General features: G+C 51.1%; 1 protein-coding gene across 1 annotated transcript in view; it reads right to left on the reverse strand.

Moving 5' to 3' along the window:
- The window catches only part of COLEC11 (collectin sub-family member 11), a 41,534-nt gene extending 20,371 nt beyond the window's left edge, over window positions 1-21,163 (reverse strand). The window contains 3 exon segments of the mRNA XM_008580272.1: window positions 6,781-6,852; window positions 16,815-16,967; window positions 20,969-21,163. Coding sequence (XP_008578494.1) covers window positions 6,781-6,852; window positions 16,815-16,944 — 202 coding nt within the window. The 5' untranslated portion in view covers window positions 16,945-16,967; window positions 20,969-21,163.
- Between the last annotated feature and the right edge of the window lie 379 nt (window positions 21,164-21,542).

Genomic DNA, 21,542 nt, shown 5'->3' on the forward strand with positions numbered 1-21,542 from the left:
CAAAAAAAAAAAAAAAAAAAAAAAAAATGTACACTTGAAAAAAAAAGACGTGCACATATAAAAGATAACCACACACTGCCAAGAAGTGTCCGTATCACACTCAGTCACTCACACAATTATGGAGTGACTCAACACAAGGGATTGTTTAAGAAAATTCCAGCCTGATAGAAAAATAAGAGAGAGATATGCATGATAATAGAAAAAAGGGTACACCACGTTCCTGCCAGCCTGGGGCCCCGCGTCACTGGTCTCTCTGCTTGGGCCGCTCCCCTCAGACATCACCCGCCTTCCCTGCTCCTTTCTCCCCTTCAAGCTCTGCCCAAATGTCCCCTTGCTGGTGAGCGTTTCCGTGATGTGCCCTCACCCACCCCTCCAAACCAGAACTGTCCCCACCCCACAAACTGGTCGTCTGTTCACTGCCTCACCGCCTAGCTCCATGGTGGGTCTGTCCTGATTCATGCTGTAGTAACTGGAAGAAGTTAGGCAAATAACAGGGATCAATAAATATTTATGGAATAAAATGATAAACTTCTGCTGGAGACCAGAGATGGTGTTGCGAGAGCTGAAGGGGCCATCCAGGCTGGGTAGGATCTGTAAAGATCAGGGGAGGGACAGGACATCCTGAGGAGAGAGAACAGGAGAGAGCAGCCAGAGCAAAGGCAGCCAGGTGGGGAAAGGTGTGGGTTCATCCAGCCAGAGCTACTGCGCAGGCACCTGGCCTCCAGGAACACAATCTGCACAGAAGACGTCCCTCAGGGAGCTTGTGTAAGATTCAGTAGGAGGAATTAGTGACAGGAGGGAGGAAATCTAGGCAGAGTCGACAATGAGTTTCCCACCCAGTCTCAATTGTGCAGACCTAGAGATCAGTTCAGCGAGCAGTGGTAGGGAGCCCGGCCGACGGGCAGGAGGCAGCAGGTGCATGCAGGCGCAGGGAGCAGGGCCGGCCCGGCTGGGCCGAGGCTCCCCTAGGAAATGACAAGGGAGACCGTGGTTTGGATCACATGATAAAGCCCCAGGTATAGGAATGGTCGAGTCATTACTTCCAAAGCATTTGTGGCACATTATTTTCCCCCACTAACACCACTAATGCCCTCAACTTCTGGAACGAAAATAAAAATTTTATAGAACAAAAAGCAACAGATCTGAGACTTTCTTATGAGTTGATATCTGAAGTTAAAAAGTTAATAAAGTCATCATCAGTAAAACGCATCCTTATATTGGCCAGCTATCTGCAGGGTTGAGACCAAGCTCTGTTCAGCTGTATGCAGGGGTGAGGCCGAGCTCTGGTCAGCTGTCTGCAGCGGTGAGGCCGAGCTCTGTTCAGCTGTATGCAGGGGCGAGGCCGAGCTCTGGTCAGCTGTATGCAGGGGCGAGGCCGAGCTCTGTTCAGCTGTATGCGGGGGTGAGGCCGAGCTCTGTTCAGCTATCTGCAGGGTTGAGCCCAAGCTCTGTTCAGCTGTCTGCAGGGGTGAGGCCGAGCTCTGTTCAGCTGTCTGCAGGTGCGAGGCCGAGCTCTGGTCAGCTGTCTGCAGGGGCGAGGCCGAGCTCTGGTCAGCTGTCTGCAGGGGCGAGGCCGAGCTCTGGTCAGCTGTCTGCAGGGGCGAGGCCGAGCTCTGGTCAGCTGTCTGCAGGGGCAAGGCCGAGCTCTGGTCAGCTGTCTGCAGGGGCGAGGCTGAGCTCTGGTCTGCTGTCTGCAGGGGCGAGGCCGAGCTCTGTTCAGCTGTATGCAGGGGCGAGGCCGAGCTCTGGTCAGCTATGAAGGGCTGAGGCCGAGCTCTGGTCAGCTGTCTGCAGGGGTGAGGCCAAGCTCTGTTCAGCTGTATGCAGGGGCGAGGCCAAGCTCTGGTCAGCTATGCAGGGCTGAGGCCGAGCTCTGGTCTGCTGTCTGCAGGGGTGAGGCTGGGTGTGGACCAACTGTCTGCAGGGGTGAGGCTGAAGACTGTTGAGGGCAAAGTTAAGAATGGGTGTGGGGCCATGAGCTGGGACCTGGGGCTCCTGAACTAGCCCAACTCAGCCACACTTTCCACGTGAGCCAGCCACTGCCTCCTCGTCCAGGCTCATTTCCTCACCTGAATCAGTCCTTATATAATCAACAGAGGGTTGGATTGGATGGTTCCTCCCTGGGACCTGGGGCTCCTGAACTAGCCCAACTCAGCCACACTTTCCACGTGAGCCAGCCACTGTCTCCTCGTCCAGGCTCATTTCCTCACCTGAATCAGTCCTTATATAATCAACAGAGGGTTGGATTGGATGGTTCCTCCCGGAATCCTGGAAGGTTTAGTCATGTTCTGTCTACACAGGTGGAAAACTACCAGATAAATGGTGACTGTACTTTCCCTGATCACAGCTGACCTCAAGCTTTGGGGCTTGGTTTGAAGCCATGTCTGGAAGTTCTGAGGTTGACCACAAATCTCATTTGCTCTGAGCATAGACGAACTAAAGCACAGCCACACTGACCATGAGTTTAACAGTCACCACGTGGGCTGGGGGAGCGAGTGGCAGGTGTCTGAGAGAGACAGCCGGAGGTTATAAACAAACACCTGGCCTCCAGGTAAGCCTACACTGTCAACATGCCAGGCCACAGTTTCAGCTATCTTTAAAAAATATATTAACATCAGAAATGCAGTACATGCTCATGTCAAAAATATAAAACATACAGACAAGAATAAAAAAGAAAACTTAAATGTCCATAATCCTATAACCCAGAAATGTCTACTACTACTATTTTGGTTTACTTCTTTTCCAGCATTTTGGTATACCTTTTTTTTAACTTGTGAATCAATTATATACCTGTTCTCGTATCCTGTTTTATTAACTTACATTATATCATGCCAAGGCTAGTCCTCTTCTTAAAGATCACCTAGAAATGGCTATTTCCTAAATAGACATAATTTATCTTCCACTGTTCAGTAATCCAGATAAATCCCACTTGCATTAACTTGTGCTAGCTATATGCTGTGAAGGAGCAAACACCCCAAACCAAGGCTGCTTACTTTCCCAGTGCCCATGCCACCCCACTAGTAAACGCGATAGTTACTTACCAACCACTGCACTGGCTGGCTCAGGCTGGAAGCATCATTGTTCAATATGTTGCTCCTGAAATAGGATTTTATGGAACCCGCTGTCTAGGTTCCCTGCTCCTGCTCTGCAACCTGCAGAGGACTCTAGCATAGGACACACTCTCCTGGGGTGGAATTTTAAGTTACCCATGGATAGTAGGCATCCATTAAAGTGACTTCATAGCATGAAAAGTGCTTAACTTAAATTCGGTATTAGCTTTAATAAATAGGATGCAAATTTACATATACAACATAATCATAACAAAGCAACAAAAAGGCACCAAAAAAAGGGAAATATACCAAAATAAATGGCTATCTCTGGATTTTTTTTTTTTTTTCATTCTTTTTTGCACCTGGCTGGTAAAGGGATCAGACTTTGACCTGGGTTTTATCAGCACCACGCTCTAACCAGGTGAGCTAACCTGCCAGCCCCTGGATGATTTTATTATAGATGGTTTTCTCACCACTTTCATATATATATAACTTTTCCATCATGAGCATATGCTACTGATATATATTAGAAAAATCTGAAACAAGTCGGTTTCTTAATCCAGCCCAGATCCGGCTCTGCACTGCCCCGTGGCTTTCTGCCTCACTCTACCTTCATGGGGTGCACAGTTTGCCTCCTCCACTGGGCTGTGATGGGCTCCCGGTCAAGGACTGAGCCTTCCTCAGCTCTGAGTCCCTCCCTAGGTGCTCAGCACCTAACAGACACGCGACAGAGCAGCCGAACGCAGGAAACAATGCGACGTTCACTCCTGTCCGGGGACTTAGAAGGAACAGTACGAGCACCTGTGGTCACCACGTCCTTGCACTGACTTGTGAGAATAAGAGAGAACGAAGACCACAAGGGAGATAAGAGCACAAAATGGTGAAGATAACAGGAGAGCGAGCAGATGAGTCCACGTCAGCACCAAGTCGGTGACATGACATCGGGAAAGCAAATGTTTGGCCACCTAGGACAGGGGCGACGTCTACTTCCTAAAGCTGAAATAAGAACTCATCTACAGGGCCGGCCCGGTGGCGCACTCGGTAGAGTGTGGCGGCGCTCCTGCCAAGGGTTCGGATCCCATATAGAGACCGGTCCGCTCACTGGTTGAGCACGGTGCGGGCGCGACACCGAGGATTGCGATCCCGTTGCCGGTCACGGTACGGGCACGACACCGAGGGTTGCGATCCTGTTACCGGTCACGAAAAAAGACAAAAAGGAAAAAAAAAAACTCATCTACAAAAGGAAATAGAGGAACACCATTTTATCACTGTGATTTCACAATTAGTTAAACGATTGAATAAGTAACACAGTATATGTACAGCACTTCCAACTCTAAGAAGTATAGGAACAAAGTAAAAATAGTAAGCACTTGGTATTTCTAAGATACTTTTATTATAACCCAAGAATTTAAGAAGCAAGTGAGCCATCCCACACTTTCTAGATGAGAAAGCACGGACCCGCGGAGCCCACTCACCCCTCGCCAGCCCTCTGCTCACCTGGCCAGCTGCACCTGGCTCTGTCCTGGCGCACCAGGACCCGTGGTGTGTCACGGGCTCTGGGAGCCAGGTCAGCAAACACAGACTGAGCGGTTACGTGCAAAAGGCAGAGGGGCTGCTCATGAAGGGTGGGCTGTGCGTGGGCGGGCGTGGGAACTGTATCAGGAGCCTTCTTTAAAGTTCATAATTCCACTTCCAGCAACTTAGTCTAAGGGAACATTCAGAGATATGTACGGAAAATACAAGTGCAAAAGTATCTGACATATCAGGAAGAAAAAGAACCCAAAAAGGGTTTTTAAAAAGACAGAAAAAGACAACCCCACAAAAGAACAGAAAGACAGAAAAGGACACAAATGCCTTGAAAACATGTGAAAAGATGTCCCTGTGTCATTCATAATAAAAGAGAAGCAAGGGAAACCACCCAGTCATAGCATTTAGCACTCACTGGCAGACTGGCAACCTTCTCGGGTGACAAGGCCTGAGGACATGCATTCCTGTGCACTGCCTGTCACAGAGGAAATGAGTCATTCCTTCTGGAGGGCAGTTTGGCGGTATCTATCAAAATTTCAAATGCACACACATCTTGATGTAGCAAGTACACAGCCAGAAACTGATCTTCAAGCTATACTCATACACATAAAAAACAACATACATACACACGGCAACAAACACCTAGAAAAAGGCAAATCTCCAGGAAATCATGATAAATTCATACAGTCGGACACCAGTCAGAATACAAAAGAATAAGGGAAATCTTGTACGTCCTCAGGTAGTGCAATCGCCAAAATACATTGAGTGAAAGGAGAAAAATGCAGAACAATATGTCATCTGTTGGTACAAAAGAGGGAGAAATAGATTATAAACGTGTTTGCCAATTCACAAAATGTCTCTGCAAAGATAAATAAAAGATTAACAATGGCTGTCTGTGGGGGCGGGGGATAGGGCAGAAGAAGACTTTTCACTGTAAATGCCATTTTATGTACTTTGAACTTGGAACTATGAGAATATTTCATTTATTTTTTTTTAATTAGAATAAGTAACAACCAGTGCCTGGGGCTGATGGAGGGATCGACTGCAAGGGCACAAGGCATTTTGGGTGGTGACAGGTGTATGCCTCTGTTGAAACTGATCGGGTTTTACACTTCAAAAGGGGAATGTCCATAATCACACCTCAAAAAGGTTTAAGGAAACTGCATGGCCTTGAAAGTATATATTCAATGACCTATATTTGTGTTGTTATAATAATTTTTTTAACTCCAATCTTACAAGATTGGTTGGGGGGTTGGCTACATAAATCATAGCATATATTCTCATAGAATGATGTGTAAATATTGAGAAACATTTCTATGGACAGTTTTTAATGCCTTGATAAAAATTTTAAAGCATATTAGAGGGAAAAAGGAGATGGGGAGGGGGTTAGGGAGAAATTGGTTAATGGACACAAAGAATGAGTAAATTTGGTAATGACGCATGTGCCAACTAACCTGATCTGATCATCACATATCACACACAAATACTGATAGTCAACTCTGTACCCCACAAATATGTATTATCGATTATGTTTCAACAAATTTTTAAAGCAGGAAAAATAAATATATATCCTAAAGATAATACCCACCACTTATTGGACACCTGCCATTTACTGTGTAGCTACTTTACATTTATGATCTAGATCTTTCACATGTGCGCCCGGCTCCCTCCTGCACGTGGTCCGGCTCCCTCCCGCACGTGGCCCGGCTCCCTCCCGCACGTGGCCCGGCTCCCTCTCGCACGTGGCCTCCCTCGTCTAGGGCTCAGCACAGTCCCACGAGGCAGGCAGGACTGCACTATTTCACTAAGGAGAAGCAGACTCAAAACGAGGAGGGTCTGCCGGCTATGAGTCGGGACAGCCGCTGTTAACCCCCTCCTCCCTCCCCCCACGCTCCCCACATCTGTGCCGTCTCTGTCCCCCCACCTTCATCACTGCATTGATCTCATTTAATGCTCACAAGAGATCCTGGAAGTCACTGCTCCCATTTTACAGCCGAGGATCAGTGAGGTCCGGGAGCCAGCCCTGAGTGTCCAGAATGCACCTCATGTCTTGCGGCTCTGCAGGCCAGCACCAAGGAGCACTGTTCGAAGAACACCACCCCCTGCTCCCTGGCAGCGCCAATCTCCAAGCCTCCCGCCCCAGCCCGAGCAGAAGCTGGCACACCTGCGCCTGGTCTGCAGCACTGGCAGGGACGGCGGGTACCTTTTTCTCCTGTGGGGCCGACTCTTCCAGGCCGTCCTGGGGCGCCTTTGTCTCCCTTCTCTCCCGCATCCCCTGTGGAAGAAGCCACATCCGTTTAGCGACTGTGAGGGGCGGCACAGGACCCAGCGGGAGTGTGAAGGGACAGCACCCCGCCCCCTTCCCCCGCTTACGCGGCCAGCCCTCCAGGGCTCTCAGTGTCCCTGCCCTGTTGGGGGCACCCTGTTCTGTCCTCGGGACTCTTTCTTCCCTCACCCTGCTTTTCCCCTCAGGGAGTGTATCCGTCCCACTCTCCGATGTCCCCTCTGGGCTGGTGCTGGCCCAGCCTGTTCTCTGGCACACAGCACCCCAGACCCACTCTAGCTGCTGCCCTCTACCCACCCCAACACTCCTAACAACAGAGCACGTCCCCAAGTGTCACTCCGGCCCCTCCCCCGTCCTGTGGTTCACACACTGGGAAGCATAAACTCAGCGGCTCCTATCGTCACCTTGGTTCCTTTCAGCATGAGGCCCCTACCCAGAGTGCACACTCCTGCTCGGGCCGGGGTTCCCACAGGGGCTGCCTGTGACCGGGTGGGCATGCCCAGCCAAGTCACCCTGCTCCACCAGGTGCAGGAGATGGACACGTGAGCAACTCGTGGAGACGCAGTACAGAGGTGTGCGTGTGGCAGGGCTGCGGGCACGGGAGGGCCTGAGGGGACCCCAACGCCCCCTCCCTAACCCCCCCCCCGACTCTAATCCATGCCAGAATGATCTTCCTAAAATACAAATGGGATTATGTTATCTCCCTTCTCAAAAGACATTTAAAACCACCAACAGCTAAAACTAGTTATAAACAATGTCCGGTTGTTAAGATCGTCCTCAACACGGTCCTCCCCTCAGACCCAGGCCTTCCCTCCTCCATCCCCCTCTGCCCAGCCCGCCTGGTCCATCCGCTCACCTGCCCAGATTTTACCTTCTCACCTGCGCTCTCTAGGGAGTGTTTCCTGATTCTCTCACCTGACCTTGTCACGGTGGCTTCTACACAGCCTCGTCCCTCCCCTGCTGCACTCCCGCTCCCTGGAGAGCTGCAGGACACACACATGTGCGATGTCCACGGGCACAGGCGACCTCCCCGCTTCAGCACACGCGGGCCAGCCCTCGAGGGACTCAATTCCCTGTCATTCTCCACGTGCATCTTGACTCAGTGAGAGGCTCACCTGAGAGTATAGATTCCCCAAGGAAATCCCCAAAGCTATGATCTGGCCTAAAGGAGGGACATTTGGTTTAAATTTAAGTAAACAAAGAGAAGAACACAGTGAGTGCTGACAAAACCAGGGGCCAGAGCCCGAGTCACCCACGGGCCCAGCCACGATGGCCCTGTGGGGCCACCTGCTGAAGACCCGTGGTGCCGCACTGGTGGACACACGGACAGCCTGCATACATGCCCTGAATCTCCAGTAGTTCTCACATGGTCTCTCTCATCTTTTAAAAGAAAGGAAATTATCACGGTAGCAATGCTTGAAGAAGCACTGATCGTCCAGCAAAAACCAGCAACTCACAAGATGAACTCACCATCAGGAACCACCAGACATCAGAGGGCACCAGCGCCATGCAGGGAAAGGACTGAGCAAGTGGAACCAGTGGGGCAGCCACCACGGACGGCGCAGCAAGTCACTTTACGGACACCTCATAAAGACGAGAGAGAACAGCGCGCCTGCGGACAGGGGCAAACGAGCCAGAGATCTGCTGCGTGAGACCAACTCTAGGATAAACCCCTCTGTGAGAGGCCAAACAGAACAGCCAGTGATAAAGAGCTGACTGACGAGGCAAAAGACGAGGATGAAGGATTGGTCACAAGGCAACTCTAAGAGATGAGTAACTGGAAAAATTGGTTTGACTTGAAGTTAGGAAGTGGAGAGATGAAGGAAAAACCCGTAAATGCCAATGTCCATCTTATAGGAATCCCAGAAAGAGAGAACAGCCATGTGAAGCCTTCATAGCTGTGAAGTTTATCAGCTGTGATTTCCCAGCACCAGGAAAAATCATGACAGAACACTGTGCAAGCGTCCACAGAAAACCACACAGGACACATCAGGGGACATAACCTAGACATGTTAGAGTGACAGGGCAGAACATCAAGAACGGAAAGAAAATGCTGAAAGCTGCCCCAGAGGAGACAAGAACGTGAACACTGCATGTGTGTGACCCACAATCAGACGATGTAGGAATGTCACTAGCAGCACGGGACACAGGAATAAAATGAGGCGGTGACTTCAACAGAAGAGACATGATTAGATCGAGAGATCACAAAGGCCTCTCTGAGGAAATGGGCATAACTTCGTATAGCATACATTATACGAATTTATACAGGACACATCAGGGGACATAACCTAGACATGTTAGAGTGACAGGGCAGAACATCAAGAACGGAAAGAAAATGCTGAAAGCTGCCCCAGAGGAGACAAGAACGTGAACACTGCATGTGTGTGACCCACAATCAGACGATGTAGGAATGTCACTAGCAGCACGGGACACAGGAATAAAATGAGGCGGTGACTTCAACAGAAGAGACATGATTAGATCGAGAGATCACAAAGGCCTCTCTGAGGAAATGGTTTTTAAGCGGAGAGCTGCTGACGCGCAGGATGTCACCGGGCCAGGCGTGAGGGGAAGTGTCCCGAGGAAGGGAACGGCAGGTGCACAGAGGACGCCGAGGCAGCTGGAAGTCTCTGGAATAGGAACAGTGAGCCCGCGAGGGCCGGGGGCCAGGGTGGCAGATGGCCCTCGGGGGACAATGCCATCATCCGGGAGTAGGGGAGCAGCAGGCGGCAGCCACCATGAAGGGGACGAGGTGGAGGAAGGCTTTTGCTTAGGGCCTTTCCCACCCCCTGTGCTCCGGCAGTCCGTCGCCTCTAGCCCAGGCTGAGCTCCGTGAAGGGCTCCCTTCTCCCCAGCCCTGCGTCTGCAGAGCACCGGGACGAAGGCCTGGACCACGGCAGGCGCTCTGTGCACATTCGCAGGAATTAACACTAAGCAAATCTGTTAGCTTTCCTTTTGTTGAGTAAGAAAATCCCTAGAGTTTGTACGTAGGATCCATTTATTTGGACTGACTGAATGATGAGCCTCCCCCCACCCTGGGAGGCTGGCACTGTGCCCACTTCACAGATGAAGACACAAGCTGCCAGGTGACAACCCTGAGCTGGGACAGGCCGGCACTCCAGCACCAGTCGTTACCACGCCTCCCTCGGGCATCCAAACGTAACCGGGGCAAGAGCACAGTGCCAGGCCCCCTGTGGGCACCGTCACCACTTCCCGTCCCCCTCCTCCAACAGGAGAAAGGTGAGGACGCTGCCTGCCGCGGTAACTTCTGCCCAATCTCCAGCTGCAACCACGTGCCCGTCTTTAATCTGATTTTTAAAAATTGCTCATAGTAACAATCCCGAGACTCAAAAAGACCCTAAAAAGCACATACAGTACAGACTGTAGTCTGTACTGCACACTGTGTCCCATAAACACCCCTGTTAAGCAGGAAAGAGGAATACTAAGTCATTAAAAACAGCAAGACTTTAAAGAGCAGGACCTAGCATGGATTTTCTTCAAGCCTCTCAGCTATTCAGAAAATCCACTTCACTTAAACACCACCCTCCCGAGGACGCTGCATCCGCCCAGCACTGGACAGAGCTGCCATCGGGGAGCCCAGGTGGTCCTGCAGTCAGACACCTCCTAAATACCTGGGCCACGTAAACCCTCCCAGACTCGGTTTCCTAATCTTTGATGAGACTGAATGAAGCACGTCCTGGAAAATGCCATGCTGGCTGCTGTTATAAAAAATCACTTGAGGGCCGGCCCATGGCTCACTCGGGAGAGTGTGGTGCTGATAACACCAAGGCCCCGGGTTCGGATCCCATATAGGGATGGCCGGTTAGCTCACTGGGTGAACGTGGTGCTGACAACACCAAGTCAAGGGTTGAGATCCCCTTACCGGTCATCTTTAAAAAAAAAAAAAAAAAAAAAAAATTACTTGAATTCCTGGTTCTGGAGATCTACGGCAGGACGGCCTCCTATTCTGTTCTCTCCTCCTTGGAGACCAACCATGTACATGCTTCTTAAGAACAAAGGCTGTTTCCAAGCACTGTTCATAATTTGCAGGCTTTAAAACGTGTTCCCCCATGCACTGGCCTCAGGGGTCACAAAGATATACGCCCCGGCTTGTAATGACTCCAGAACAGGATTTCTATAAACCTCTGCACTCAAAAATTACATGCATTGTACAATGTATACCCAGAGAGCACAACGGCGTTTTTTCCACATTCTGTTCTCTACCAGGTATCGATCTGGGGCTAATTTACTGCATCAAGCTCTAATGACAACTTGTTTCTCTGTCAGGAGAGAAAACGTTTCAATGGTCTTGCTCATTTTCCCACATCATTAACAACACTGCGCTCTCCTCCCCCAAAGAAACGAGGAAAACGTGGTCTCCCTGCAAATCATATAAGTCTATGAACACAAAGCTTTTGCCTTGATTGCACTGGGGCTCATTTTCACCCCAATCAGGAAGGCACGTGTCAGTTACTTTCACGTGGAACGTGACATACTCACACATATCTGCAGCCAGTTGAGGAGGAGCCACAGACACACCCTGATTGATTCTGCCGACTCCTAAAACTGGACACAAGCCAACCACAGGGATGCAAACACCACGGAGCCGTGGAAGCTGCAGAGAGAAGAGCTGGGGACCTCAGCCCAGCCAGATCCAGCTACAGAAGAGGAAACAGCCAGACGAGCCATGTCGGGGTCAGAGGAGCAGACCCCTGCTCACGTGTGTCCTTCGGGCCCCATTACTGGCCTTATCAATCTTGTTTTAAGGGATGACAGTTAATGACTTTTTAATTGATTTGATAAAATCTATAAAAATTACTATGCCTTTTCAAATTGTGAGCAGCAGGCTTGCTAATACATATAAATGTTTTCCCACCTACAGCTAATTTCCTTAACCATTAAGGAAAGACTTAATGGGACTTTTTCCCCCATCAAATTGAGTGTCACTCTCTCTAAATACAAATGTAAGGATATTATTATTAGACCTGCAAGAGCGAATACAAGTAAACTTCATCTTCAACACCACCACCGGTGATGGGCTGCCTGGAGCATGTGCTGAGGAAGATTCTACAGCCACATAGGGATTTAGCAGAAGTCCTGGGACCCACGGCGCCATGTGCTGTGTCTGGCTGGCCAGACGCCACCCTCCACGTCTCGCCCAAGGGCAGGACTTTACAGAGACAGGCAGTGGCTTCTTCCCCCGTCTCTGAGCCTGGCCCCGCCAGATTCCCAGTAAATGTTTGTCTGGTGAATAGGTGGTGACCATTTTTGTGCCTACACCTCCTTAAAAGCAGGAACTGCACTGTGTTTGTACTTTTTCCGCCATCGACTAACTCAGTTCCTGACAGATGGGCTATGACACGTCCTTTTAGAACTTGTCCTTGTTCCTTGCGCCTGTCCCTAACTTGCACACTCTCATGGGACACCTGTTGGATGGAGACCTTCTCTGCTCCCACGTGCCTGGCACGCGATTAGGGATTTGTAAGTCGCCATCCAGGAGCAGGGCAGGGCCTGGGTCCCATCATCCCTGTGCACCCACTGCCTGGCACTGCCATGAAGGCAGCCGTGACAGACATACACACGACACATACCCTATGGTGAATAGTAGTAACTCCACAAAATCTTTACCAAATGGTATGGAACAGCCTGAGGCTTGGAAAGGTCCTGGATTTCTACGCTGTGGGCTCCCATGTCTCCGCTTTTGTGGGCGTTATGCTGTGTGAGCATCACAGTGTCTCAGCAAGGTCGGGGACTGACATAACAGACCCTGCTGTACAGGTAAAGAACATTCCAGACAAGCAAGCAGCCTTGTCCACTCAACAGGGAAGGACTGAGCACCGACAGGGGACCAGGCGCTTGTGCAGAGTGGACCAAGCCTAGATGAGGGCGCAGACATTAACCCCATGCTCGACCACCCCATGCCGTGGGCAGCAGGCCCCAACTCAGGAGGGGCATGACTCAAAAGGAGGGGCTCCTTTTTTTTTTTTGATGCCAATCTGTTTACTTTGCTGTTGACAAAAATTTGCATTAATCCTGAATTTTTAATGCTTGGAAGCCCCAAACTTGCTTCCCCCCACTCCTTGGTTAGGAATTTCCCCTTCTCTACCCTTCCCCCTGCTGCCCAGTCTAAACACCGGAACAGTACAATTCCTTCACTGAAATCAAGGCGGCTCTGTTTTCAATCAGCACACTCATTATCACAGAGGACTCTGTGTTTCTGCTGTCAGAACGAGACATCCAGATTTTTTTTTTTTTCCTTTTTGTCTTTTTCCGTGTCCAGCAACGGATCGCAACCCTCAGTGTCGCCCCCTCTTTGATGAGACATAGGACCGGCAACGGGATCGCAACCCTCGGTGTTGCTCCCACGCCTCGCTCAGCCAGTGAGCGGGAACCGGTCTGTATGTGGGATCCGAACCCTCGGCAGGAGCGCCGCCGTGCTTCCCAAGCGGCGCACTATAGCAGTGCGCCACCGGGCCGGCCCCGAGACATCCAGATTTTAAAGGCTTGAATAACTGTGCTAAGAAGTTTCTCTACTAGAATCATCCCTTTGGTATTGACAGACCAGGGTCTGCCTTGTGAAACAATGATTTGAATCTAGGGGTACAGATGCAAGCTCCACGGCGCACAGTCTGTATCCTGCCCAGGGCCCTAAAACATTCCACACAGCTTCGTCAGTTCATAGGAACGTGTCCTCGTTCACCTGCTGGACAGTAAACCCACAGAAAGGAAGATCCATGTCTGATTCATTGACAGGACCCTCTAAAGAACCTACAGCTCCTCCCAATAAATTGTAGGTGCTCAATAAGTACATGTGAAAGGCATGAATAACATCAGGTCAATGCTCTGCAGACAATGCTAGAGTCTCACAATTATAGTGACTCACCACTAACTAGAGCACAGTGTTAAAGTGCTAATAAACCACTGATAAAAAGAGGTGCAGCTATGCCCTGGGAGGTGTGCCATCCACAAAGAGGAAAGAAGCCACTAGCTGCCCCACCTGAAGACCCTCTTGTCCTGCCCCTGCAGAGCACACACAAGTGGAACAAGCTTTAACATTGGACTTGGTGCAGTTGCCAACACAGATCTCTAAAAGGGCTCAGAAGTGCCCTTGAGACGTGCTATGGGTTGAATGTTTGCCCCTACAAAGGTCCTGTGGGAGCTTGATTCCCAGGTGGCAGTGTTGAAAGGTGGGGCTTTTGGAGGGTGACTGTGCCCTCATGAATGGATTGGTCCATTCATAGATCAGTGGATTAGTGAATGTGTGGCTTGTCACAGGAGTGGCACTGGGGGCTCTAAAAGGAGAGGAGGAAAGCGCATTAGAAGGAGCTCTTGCTCAGCCCTCTCCATGCGATACCCTGTGTCATCACGGAACTCTGCAGAGTCCCCACCAGGCAGAAGCCCTCACCAGATGACCCCTCCACCTCGGACTACCCAGCCTCCGAAACTATAAGAAATAAACTCCATTTCTGTATATTACCCAGTTTCAGGTATTCTGTTGTAAGTGACAGAAACCTATTACAACATGCTTGACAACCCAGAGATATGAATGTTGATATTGCCTCAATTTTATATTTAAATTGCGAATACTCAAAACTATAGAAAATTGGAGTGTTACCCCATGAACATTTTTAAACATCTGTAACTCTATACTGAGATTATCGCTGTTAACATTTTAGTAAATTTCCTTCCAGCTTTTTTCTATATTTGTATATTTTTAAATTAAAATTAGGAAGGGACTATTTAAAATTTTGCATTTCACTGTTTTAGCTTTAGAAAATCCTGAACCTTCCTATAACGATAAATATACATTTAAACCATTTTTCAAAATCTTTCCTTTAGTTTGTTTCCCAGATTGTTAGAGGCTTAGTTCCAGAGTCAAGAGCTGGGTGCTCAGGAGGCCCCAAATCATTCAAAAGTGGAAAACAAACAACTGTCTGGGTCTAACACGTGATCACCCAAACCAGCCAGTGAGTGCTGCATGTGACAACACACCCATGTGCGCCATACCTGCTGCCACCACCTAATGCTCACAGCCCGGAGGCTGGCATCGTTTCCCCATCTCATGGGCACAGAGGCCAAGGCCAAGGCCAGGCAGCACAGTGAGGTGTCACACTCACAGCTCTCGCAAGGCAAGCTCAGGCCTCCTGCGGTCCACACGCCCGGCCCTCCTGCTGCTACCCGCATCTCAGCCGGGAAGGCCCCTGGCAACGGCACTTGGGAAAAACACCCAGAAAGGAGCCTGGAGCTCCCCCTGCACACCCCAGAGCCCAGGGAGGGGGCGTTCAGGACTCGAGGGAGCCCCCCACCTCTGTATATGTGGAGTGATGTCCATGGCAGAAAGTGTGACTCTCCCACAGCCACATTTTCAAATTTAAACCTGAAGTTTCAGGGCCGGACTGTGGCTCACTCTGGAGAGTGCGGTGCTGATAACACCAAGGCCACGGGTTCGGATCCCATATAGGGATGGCCGGTTTGCTCACTGGCTGAGCGTGGTGCTGACAACACCAAGTCAAGGGTTGAGATCCCCTTACTGGTCATCTTTAAAAAATAAAAATTAAAAATTAAAAAAGAAAAAATAAACCTGAAGGTTCCACTCACAAACCCACACACTGTGAGAAAGTCGGGGCCCAAAACCACTCCCACCAAAACGTCTGAGAAAGCAGTACACGTTCCACAGTTTGAGTTCTTCCAACGTAATCAAAAGGTTTAAAAAGAGAGTCAGCACGTTTATTATCACTAAAAATGTAAAAGCCAGTGGGATCTAACTCCTAACCACCTTCGTGTGGGCCGCAGGGATGTCTCCTCGGTTTCCACACAGCAGATGGAAGCAGCCGAAAAACAACCTCCCGAACACGGCTGTCCCCTTGGAGAACTTCCTGGAAAGAGCCGGCCTTCCTGACTCCCCAGTCCGGATGCTGGAGCCCTGGTCACCCCTCAGGAGGGAGTCCCCATAGGGACTGCAGGACCTAACCTTGCCTGTGCCCCATGAGAGGGCTGCTCCTTTTATTTGGGGCAACACGGAGATAATAGAGGCTTGTCTTTTGTGGTGGTTGTTTTGATCATGGGTTTGAATGCTTCTAAATGTGAGAATCCACTCTTCTCTAATGTTTCTGTAAAAAGAGCCTGCAGCCTTCTCACAAAAGGCACCACTCAGCAGAGTCCAGGTTCCCAGGAGTCCCCGTTCAAAGCAGCCCCTGCGGGGCTGGGGAGGAGGCAAAACCAAATTTGGAGGCACAGAGCATCACTGTATGCCACCGCCATATCCTCATTGACTTCTCCAAGTCACAGGCTGGGTCCCCAACCGCTCCTTTCCTGCACGTAGGAATGACCCACACCCACCTACACAAGGTGCAGGCCCTGCTGTCCCTTCTTGAAATTCTCAATTTTTAAACAAGGGGCCCCACATTTGCATTTGCAGTGGGCCCCACAAATCATGTAACTGGTCCTGCTTAGGAATCACAAAGTTTTGGAATTTCTTGCCTGTGCTTTGTAGAAACATGATTTTCGCTTCAGATACTAGAGCCTCAGGTACGTTTCTCGTATGCTGTAGTTCACCCGCAGATCTGATCTGCACAGCTACCTCTACCTGGAATTAATTTATAGACAAAGCAACAAGAAAAGAAATGGTTTGACCTTTAAAAGAAAGACTATTAAGAGCTCGCAGGAACCAGTGTAGGAGCACAACAGGCACATTACTAAATTTCTCTGAGAGCCGAGGGCAGCCTCCTCTACCCAGAAGCAGGCAAGAAGCAGCCCACAACCAGGGTCCTAGGCAGGAGCCGAGGGCAACAGCCCCCTCCACCTGGAAGCAACCCTTCGCAGAGGGCCTGGCCCCGGCTCACAGACGGGGACACGGAGGCCTCGGGAGGCGAGCACCCGGCCCAGGCCACAGCCAGTCTCTTGCCTTCGCTGTCCCGCCCCACGTGCACGACCCCCGCAGCCGCAGCAGTCACTACCTTTGAGGCCGGGGACGAGGATCTGCACGGAGCAGGCATCATCTGCGGTCGGCTGGGGATCCCCGGATGGCGGCAGCGACAGCAGCACCAGGCCGATGAGCGCGCCCGCCAGCGCCTGGTGCCTCGTCATCGTGCACAGGCGGGACGCGGCTCCTACACAGGGGAAGTGACAGACAGCGCGGGGTCAGCGAGTGGCCCCGTGCCCCCGCCCCAGCCCGCCCTCCCGCCGGCTCTGGGCACCGGGAGCAGAGCAACGACGTGAGGTGTCACTCCAGCTGGAAGAGATGGACAGCGGGGGACCTGGAGTCACAGCGAGAGTAGGGCAGGGCAGGTAGTCGGGATGCAGGGTCAGGCCCCCGCCCCCGTGGCAGGAGAGAGAGGATCCCCGGCCTTCGCGGGACAGCTTGAGGGTATCTCTAAGTGGGAGAGAGGGTCTGCATCAGGGGGGTGGCTTTGTAGAAGGGTCACCATGGCCCTTCTCTTGACACTGAACTCAGAGGATAAGAAGGGAAGCAAGGAGACTCTAGAGGTGATGGCGATAACAAAGCAGCAGGGACAGCTGGTGGGCTCCATCGTGCAGGCGCAGGTGCAGGAGGTCAGATTTGGGACATGCTTTGGAAGCAGAGCAGACAGGTTTTGCTGATGAATTATGTGGGAAACAAGAGAAGGAGTCAAAGATTCACGCTTTTGTCCTGAGCAGCCAGGTGAATGGTGCAGCAAGCCACTGAGTAAGAGGGTGGGAGGGGAGGACAGATCGAGTTTGGGGTCTGACTCTGAGTCCAAAGACACTGGTAAGGCTGCAGAGTGGACTGGCAGGGAGCAGCAAGGCCTGGGGCACTGAGCAGTGGTCTGGTTTGCAAGACTCAGAGGCCAAGGCGCCCTGTGTGCTCTCCCATTGGTTCCAGGCTGGCTAGCCCTCTCAGACACAAGAAGGTCACGTCAGCTGCCAGAGAAAGGCCATCAGAGGCAGCAGGGTCCCCACATCAACAGCCCAATGGGATCATCATTTGTTTATTTCCTCGTACAAAAGCCAGGGGAGGATGATCGGACAGACACCCCTAAAGGCCAAGGTCCCGTCCAGTCTTCAGATCCCGAGTCTACAGAGCCACTGTCTCTGATAAACCCAAACTTTATCGGTGTTTTGGGGTGGCGGGGTTCTTGGCGGCTGGCCAGTAGGGGGTTCCAAGCCCTTGATCCACACCACGCTCTCCCAAGTGAGCTAACAGGCCAGTCCGTTTTAACACCCAACTTTATACCTGAAGTCCCTGCTACACTCACTTCCGAGAGCCTCCCAGAAAGGTACAGAAGGATGGAGATGCCCGAGGACATCCACACAGACACGTGGCCGTGTGTGCATCAGATGGAAAAGCCACATGTGCATCAGATGGGAAAGCTCCATCCTGTGGTCGTGAGCAAAGCCTGTCCCTGCAGCATAGGAAAGTCACTAGAGATCCTTCCACCAACTCTGAAAACATCCCAAGCAGCAACAGAAGAAAAGACTACACGGAGATTGCTTTTAAATATTACTGCCATGAACGCTGAATGCTAAACGTCCACATAAGCCTACGGAAAGGGTCAGTGAAGGGACGCCAGGGAGGAGACGGGAGTGAGCAAGGATCTCGGGGTTTAAAGAGTCACTTGCCAGGAATGTAAATATGAAGACGACTGAATTTATACCTTTCTGAAAACCTAGAGGTGTGGAAGGTAAAGCGGCCCCTCATCCCCATGTCCGGGAATGGCCCAGGGGAGAAAAGATACTTTAAAGCTCAGATCACGGAAAGGAAGCCAGGCCGCTGTGGCTGCAGGACATGCAGCAAAGGACATGAGCGCCCCGGCCCCTGCTCTAGAGGCCGGTCAGGTCCCCGCTGCCCGCTCTGAGACCCGCTGCCCGCTCCGAGCCCCGCTGCCCGCTCTGAGCCCCGCTGCCCGCCCCCTGGGCTCGGCTCCACAGCTTCTGGCAAATGACTAGGCTGTCCTCCCTGTGGGGGTGCACAGCGGGTGGGAACAGGAATTCACGGAGGCCAGAGGTTAATTAACAAAACGCCCACTGCCCCCGTTATTCAAATGTTCAAAAGCTGCGAGAAATCAGAAGTGCAGACGACTTCAGAGTGCAGGCGGGCTTAGGGGAAGGAAGCTGGAAAATTAAATAGGGAGAACAGAGCGGCCCCTACGGTGTTTCTGCTTTCCTAAGAGAAAAAACATTGAAGCCAGACAGACGTAAAAGTATCTAAGTTCTCAATCAGGATGAGAGAGAAGGGGGCAGGCGGAGAGGGGCTCCCGATGCCCACTGAGAGGGCGCAGCGGGGGAGGCCGCCCCACGGGTGCCTGGTCACCCCTCACAGGGGCGCGTGGACACCCATCACACGGGCGCGTGGACACCCATCACACGGGCCGCACTTTCCTGACGAGGCCTTTTTCGTTATTTTTTAACTATTTATGATGGAAAAATTACAATACACTCAAAAGTAGTTCAGTGAACTTAGCCATACCCACTGCCCGCTTCGACAATTATTAGTACCTGTGCGGTGCTACTTTAGATTTTCTTCTTCTAGTTCTTTATTATCAATGTTTAATACATACAAAGGTACACATGTACTGTGCGAGGGCACTTCATAAAGTTCAGGAAAGATTCGTGTCATCTTTTAGTTCTACTTTTCTGTGAAATGTTTGAGGTACCCTCCTAAATGAAAACTATGAAGCTTAACCATAAAGCAGACATTTGTAGCCTCCAGCTTCACAGGCGAGAAGACGCTGCGCCGCTGACGTCCCTGTGCGCCCCAGTCCTATCCAGCACCCACGTGGGCACGCAGGGAGGTCCCGCAGGGGGACCACTCACTGCCCAGGTTCTCAACTTATCATTCCCTTGCAGCGTGTTACGCAGCACCACTACACATGCATGTATTCTCAACAAGGTATCACTGCGTTTCCTTGTTTTTGAGTTTTACAAAATGTCATGCAACTTATCAAGACACATTCTGTCTGACTTTTTTTCTCAACATTATGCTCCATGTCACTCCGTGTAGCTGTGGCTTCTTGATTGTCTGAACTGGGGCGGAAAGCACCCGTCCCTCGTGGGTGTGGGGACGGGGTGGAAGCTGGATGAGCTCGCCCCCATGACGTGGCAGCGGGTGGGCCAATTCTCGCTCCATGGCCACCGAGGAAGTCACAGACGGCACACAGAGACCTGCCACATGGACTGTGACACCTGGAGGGCGCTGTGTTTACAGGACAGTGGCGAACCTGGCGGCACCACTTACTAGTGCCTTGGCCAGATCACACGCCTCTTGCAAACCTGTCCCTCACCTTACAATGGTGACAAGACCCCCCGAAGGTTCTTTTGAGGGATACTGGTGGTAACGCCCATAACGGAACAGCCGTGCAGGTCTGGGCACTGCTCAACCTGGCACCTGGCAGTGTTTCCCATCAAATCAGAAATCCAGTTAGGACATGCAATGGCTTGAAAGCCTTGTCGTTTGACTTTAGAGCTACCACATGCCTTCAGCTCTCACAAGACAGCCAGTTCCTGACACACAGTGTCAAGGCAGGAGGGCTACCTAATGAAACTTGTTTCTTTTCCAGTGTTAGAAGACAAGATGACGCCCACTGGGTACTAGATGACCCCATCAGAACCCCAAAGCCACCCCCTTGAAAGTCACCTCTGCAAGTCCCACCTGCCCTCCCACCTGTGATTCCTGTCACTGAGCAGAGTCAAGGTGATGCTGTTGTCCAGCAGCCCCGCCCTCAAATGCTGCCCAGGAACAACTGACCGGGCCAGTTGTCACACTGTGGTCTGGAATTAGGAAGGATTGCTTCACCCTCTGGGACTTCAGGTACTTTGAATTCCAAGTAACCAGAGAGGGCAAGACCCCATCATCACTGATGGGTCTGAATCCATCTCATCAACAGGCTCTTCGAAGTTTCCACCATGAACTACTGAACTAATCAAACTTTGGAATTCTCGTGATTTATGTACAGATACCATCTTTCACCTGGATCTAAGAACAAATCCCCCCCATCCCCCCTCAGGCCGATTCGTACCTCTGTCCCTGTTTGGAATCTTGCCTTTCCGCCTGTCTCAGCACCGGTCTCAGATACCATCTTTCACCTGGATCTAAGAACAAATCCCCCCCATCCCCCCTCAGGCCGATTCCTACCTCTGTCCCTGTTTGGAATCTTGCCTTTCCACCTGTCTCAGCACTGGTCCGACCCTCAGTTCTGTGCTCTGGGGCCACGAAGTGTCCGGGCAGCGTCTCCTACCTGAACGCACACTAGGCGAAGGGGGCGTCCTTCCCGTCACCAGCCAGCCAGGACACTGCACTCGGGAGCCTCATGGCTGCTATTTACAGAAGCCAGCTGCAGTCCAGCACACAGAGCGAAGCCACTGCCTGACACTGTCAGCAGCCCAGCAAATCAGGCTGAATGGCTGCAGGGTTATCTGCAAGCCGCTTCCTGTTTGAAATACCTCGGCTGTCCTGCAGGACAGTAGGGGAAAGTGTGGGAATGCCGGGAACAGCCGTGATGCCGGGCTTGGGGATAGGGGGATGTGCAGGACCCCTCCAGGAGATGCCCCTGCTAACTCTCCAACCCAAACGCCCCAATCCTGCCTCTGTTTTGGCTTTCTTTTCTGTCTTTCTTTTTCTTTCATTCTTTTCTTCTTGCTTTTTTTTTCTTTGAAAAAATAAGCATGAGTATTATGGAAATTCAGAAAAGTATAAAGAGTAATAATAA

This window comes from Galeopterus variegatus, unplaced genomic scaffold (assembly GCF_000696425.1).
Source record: "Galeopterus variegatus unplaced genomic scaffold, G_variegatus-3.0.2 Scaffold2057, whole genome shotgun sequence".
Classification (NCBI taxonomy): domain Eukaryota; kingdom Metazoa; phylum Chordata; class Mammalia; order Dermoptera; family Cynocephalidae; genus Galeopterus; species Galeopterus variegatus.